At 38.3% G+C, this 5,006-nt stretch overlaps 1 protein-coding gene across 1 annotated transcript; it reads right to left on the bottom strand.

The window, feature by feature from the left end:
• Window positions 1-279: 279 nt before the first annotated feature.
• Window positions 280-4,539, bottom strand: LOC116198733 (AP2-like ethylene-responsive transcription factor At1g16060). The gene is made up of 8 exons (XM_031528954.1): window positions 4,090-4,539; window positions 3,850-3,932; window positions 3,696-3,704; window positions 3,257-3,345; window positions 3,074-3,147; window positions 2,862-2,912; window positions 2,159-2,235; window positions 280-1,118 (listed from the first exon to the last, which is right to left on the bottom strand). Exons 1-8 carry the CDS (start codon window positions 4,287-4,289, stop codon window positions 604-606), a joined length of 1,098 nt encoding a protein of 365 aa, XP_031384814.1. The 5' UTR covers window positions 4,290-4,539; the 3' UTR covers window positions 280-603.
• Window positions 4,540-5,006: the final 467 nt, after the last annotated feature.

Genomic DNA, 5,006 nt, shown 5'->3' on the forward strand with positions numbered 1-5,006 from the left:
ATTTCCTTAATTATCATATTTTTCAATTATTTGATTTCAGAAGGGCAATACATTCATGTTGACATGAAGGAAAAAAGAGGGGGATACTGGAGGGAAGGGACCTTGAAGGGGCTTTATACCCAAGCCTACTGGGCCTAAATTGTCCCTAAACTGATGGGACTTTGGACTAGAGAAGGCTCTATGTGTAGGCCCACTGGGCTTCATCGACTCGCACTGTATGCATGAAACATAAATTATTTTTGGATTTTCATTGTTTATTTATCAGTGGGACAAGAAGAAAGACCTTCAAAAAAGGACAAATATCTATTAATAAATGATTGGAAATTGGGAAAATAGTCTTGTCGAGGACACAGTTGTCATGCCAGCTCGTCTTATTACAAGAAAGAAATTAATACGAGGAAACAACGAATGCCCTTTATGTACATGTAATCAACAAATGAAATCCAAGACAACTTAGTCCCTCCTCTTTCTATAGACTCTCAAGATTATATAGAAAGAAATGAAGCATCTAAAAAGAATCTCAACGACTCGTGTTTAGCCTTACCCTTTTAGTAATTTCTTCATCGAATTTAACTACCTCTATGATATGAAATGCATGCGCCCTCATGACTCTAGTTCGCAGTTGAACATAGGTGAAGCGAACGAGTTCAAGTCGCCGAAGATACTGTCATCGCCCTCGCCGAAGCCACTGGACTCCTGGCAGTCAAAGTACGTCTGAATGTCATCAGGGAAGCTTCTGCGCGGCAAGTCGGACTCTGGGGGAGTCGACGGGGAGTCCTGAGCGGAAGTCCTCTCGAGCATTTCCTTGAACTTTGTGGACTGCAACAGAAGCCCCAGGGCCGACGATGCCGAGCCATCCGGCCGCGAAGTAGGAGCCTTGTTTTCGCCATTCTGCTGATATGCGGACGTTAAGAGGCTGAACCCTAGCTCGGGGATGGGGTTCGGGAGCGCGCCGGCCTCACTGTTAGGGCTAGCTTGGGAGAAGTTGGGGTTAATGCTTTGGTTGCTAGGTCTAAGCCACTTGATGTAACGGCTGAGGTCGAAGTTGGTAACGGCGTTAAGTCCTCGATACTCAATCGCTGCCATGTCATATGCTGTGGCTGCTTCTTCTTGGGTGGCTGAAAGTGACATATAGGCAGGGAAAACAAAACAAAAAAAAACACCCAATTAGAAAATTCTAAAGAGGAGGGCAAAAACAAAAATGGCAAAAGCAAAAATGAGTTGCGCATATCGTCAGGTTGGTTTGACAATTGGAGATCGGGACACACAATAAATTGGGGGAATTCAATTTGCATGCAGATTTCGGTGGAGGGTTTGTAAAATTTATTATTATTCGGGAAATGTAAGTAAATTGAATAGCAGAAATAAGCAGTTGAGGGTTGGGTGATCTATATCCCAACTAACTTTGATTGATTGCCTTTGAAAATTTTTCGCCGTCCCCCCATACATCATCGACCGAATATTATATGCGTGCCCATAAAATAATAGAGTAATTTAAGGAGATGCTCTAAGTATTATCCTTCATGGAGATCGTTAAGAACTTTTACAAATTACCAGATTAACTTTTTATGATGAAATTCGTTGGCATAAAATTAATTTGATAACAAATATGACGGGTAATTTTTCATAAATTAAACTTAAAGAAATTGTATATGTCTTATCTACGTGATGGCTTTGATCTTGCCTTTTTGTCAGCAAAATTTGAGGAGATATAGTTGCATTTTGACATTTGGGGACCTAGAAGTTAGCCACATGGCAGGTGAAAGAATCTGTGGCAAGATTTCTTTTTGACTTTTTCCATAACTTCATAGGCTAAAAGTTATTCTTGTTTTTTTTTCGGTGTACTTTTTCGGTGTCCGAAGTTATTCTTCACAATAAACCTGCGAAAGGTTAGGAAGGATGGTTCTGCTCCCGTAGGATTCCTATTTAATTTAGCGATAATAACGTGTACATTATGCATATAGATGATTCTTTGCACTTTGGACAAGAGAAAAGGAAAAACAGAGAAAAAGAGAAGTACCTAATCAAATTCGAAGTTTTTGAAATTTAGGTGAAAATTCGACATCTTTGTATTCACAAAGCATAAATACTCAATTCTTTTAAATGTGAAACACGAAATATGCATATATCTAAAGATTGCGAGTAAAGAAAAGCTTACCATAGGTTCCGAGGTAAAGGTATTTGTTGCCAAACACTCGACCGATTCGGGCTTCCCATCTACCATTATGATGGTGTCTGCAATTACATAAAAGAGAACTAATTTAGTACAAAACAATTAATAAAACCATAGAGAAAAGTTAGTTAATTCACTAATAGTGTAGGGCTGATTTTTTTCTTTTACGGCCCTTCATTTTATTGATACATATATATGTGTGTATGTAAATATCCATTAATTTGATTCATTCATCAATTTTACCAAAAGTGTGTTAATGTACTTTACTTGGAATGTAGCCAAGTAGTTTAAGTAGAAGTTGGGGATATGTTTGTCAAACCAATTTATTACGAAGTGCATGAATAGATACTGAGATATTCATATAATTTACATGCTTTTATATATATATATATATATATATATATATATTGACATTAATAAGAACTAAAGTGTACATCTATATCCATATATGTGCCCTTGTCATATATCTAAGTGGATATACATATACATATATATATGTTTATGTAGGACTACGAGCTACGTATATTTGGGCATTACCTGCATGCAACTATTCAATGTACTCGATTATATCTATCTTCGGATCGATCTACATTCATCGTCATTTTTTAGATATATATCAACTAATTTTATAACTTTTTATATATGTACGTGAAAGAGATGCCCATAAATTAATATCTTAGCATCGAACCTTGCTACTCCTCTATATTTGGAGACGCCACGAGAAAATCCGCTGCTCTTCCTGATGAAATGGATTTGAAGTGTTAATGCATAAATTTAGTTTAACCCGAGTTATGCAGACATTGGCTAATTGTAACGCATAGATATATTTTTTTCTAGAAATTATACACAGCACAATTTAATATATGTATATATATATGACTAGACGACTTAATTATGTACCTTCTCAACGACCCAATGTATTCTTCCCTCGACTGGCCCTCCATTTCCGTGAGTTCTTCTTGGTACGTTGACAACTACATCGAACGAGGTTTTGTAACACGATTAATTTTCAACCTTAAGAAAGGCAAAAATAAATTAGCGGGGGGGAAATTATATTGAGAAGTGGAGTCGTAATAATATTACTGGAAAATTAAGGATAGTTTCTGGTCCCCAGTACTTCAATGCAGCCAAGTCATATGCATGTGCAGCGGCTTCTTCATCATCGTAAGCCCCTGAAAATTGATTTACACACCAACCATTTTTCATATAAACATTTTCATGAATAAATCCATTTTCACGCTTTGGCACCATGAACATGAAGTCAGTGGTTTCTGCGGAAGAGGATGAATACCGTGATTATCTTCTAATGGGACCGCGGCACAAAAAGAAGAAATAATTACTTTTAGAGAAAAAAAAAAGAAAGGAAAAATGTGGGTTATTGCACGATTTTTTTTTAAAAGATTCCACTAAGGAATTTATATTCATGAAAAACAAGGTGAAACTCAATAAAAATTGAAAATAATAATAAAATAAAAGGAAGAAAAAGTCATTCTCTTCGAAAGTGGATCCATAACGAACTCACCTAGATATACTGCAATTCGGTGAGATGATATTCCACGCCATGCCATCATCAAGTGAAGACCCATCAAAAAAAAAAAACACATATAAACAGTCAGTTAATTCACTGCCCCAAAAAAAAGAGAGATCAAAAACAGGGAACAAAGAAGAAAGGGAACCTTGTCTTCCTTTCTTGTTCTGAGACTCGTTCCAGCAGTTCTTGTCCCACAGATGAGCTTCATATCGTCCGGTCCAACGATGCCTAAAACCAAATGAAAATTGTTTAATCACATACATCACAAAATCCGAAACATATATAGCTCAAACAAACTCGAATCGCCATGCATTATTACTTATCCAACCATGTGAATATAATGTATTGCTTTTTACCTAGTGACAAATAATGAATTTCTTATTACCTAGTGACGCCGCGATGGATGGAGCTGCGCTGAAGAGGGGACTCTCTGGGGACGCTTTTCCTCGTCCGCTTTACTTTGGTCACAGCAGGCTTGACACCGCCACTGCCGCTGTCGTTGCCGTTGCCGTTACCGTGGCCGTCCTTGGACGATGGTGCCTGCCGGTTCTTGCTGTGGTAATTTTGCTGTGAAGTCTTCGCCATTAAAATGGGAGAGCTTATTGTGGTTCTAAATGCCCCCTTAAAATTTTGAAGGGAAACCCTTTCCCTTCTGTTATTTTTATGTGGAAAAGGTCTTGAGAGAGAGCGAGAGAGAGATGAGAGAGGATTGTGACGATTAACCAATTAGAAGGGGTTTAATAATAATGGGATCGGATGGGACTGGGGAGATTGGAGAGCGAGAGAGAGAGAGAGAGAGAGAGAGGCAATGAGGCCGGCAAGAAGGACGATGGTTGTGGCCGTCTAATAAGGGGTTTCTTGTTAGTCTCTTCTCACTTGTCCTCATTTCTATTCCCTTTTAACTTGTTACTTTCCATGGGAGATTTGATTGCTTGCATTTTGATTTAACCTCCATCGGAATTCCTCGAGTTCCGGTGGGGTCCACTCGGCGATCCAATCCAAGGCCCGCACAGATCGGACCTATCATACTACACGTTATGTTTCATAGAAAAATATAATCTTACATAAATTCTCGATTGCAAGCGACTTGTTGCACTGCACTCCTAGTAATTTTAGTCATCACGAATTGTTTTTCCTGAATCAGCATTATTACCGTGCCCAAATGTGGAGCTTATTTAAGGTTATTCGGAAATTATAAGTCCAGGGTGATCAAAACCACAGGCTTTGGTCTGAGATACGCTTTCGTCTTCCGATACCAATAGATGTGAAAAGCGTACAATTTTTAAAGCTGCATATATATTG

Source organism: Punica granatum, chromosome 3 (assembly GCF_007655135.1).
Source record: "Punica granatum isolate Tunisia-2019 chromosome 3, ASM765513v2, whole genome shotgun sequence".
Lineage (NCBI taxonomy): Eukaryota > Viridiplantae > Streptophyta > Magnoliopsida > Myrtales > Lythraceae > Punica > Punica granatum.

Excerpts from the sequence above, each read along its gene's own strand:
- LOC116198733 (XM_031528954.1), bottom strand. The coding sequence starts at position 4,289 with ATGGCGAAGACTTCACAGCAAAATTACCACAGCAAGAACCGGCAGGCA. Across the intron at positions 3,933-4,089 it reads ATCCATCGCGGCGTCACTAG|GCATCGTTGGACCGGACGAT; the intron begins GTAATAAGAAAT and ends ATTTGGTTTTAG. Across the intron at positions 2,236-2,861 it reads AAATATAGAGGAGTAGCAAG|ACACCATCATAATGGTAGAT; the intron begins GTTCGATGCTAA and ends ATGTAATTGCAG.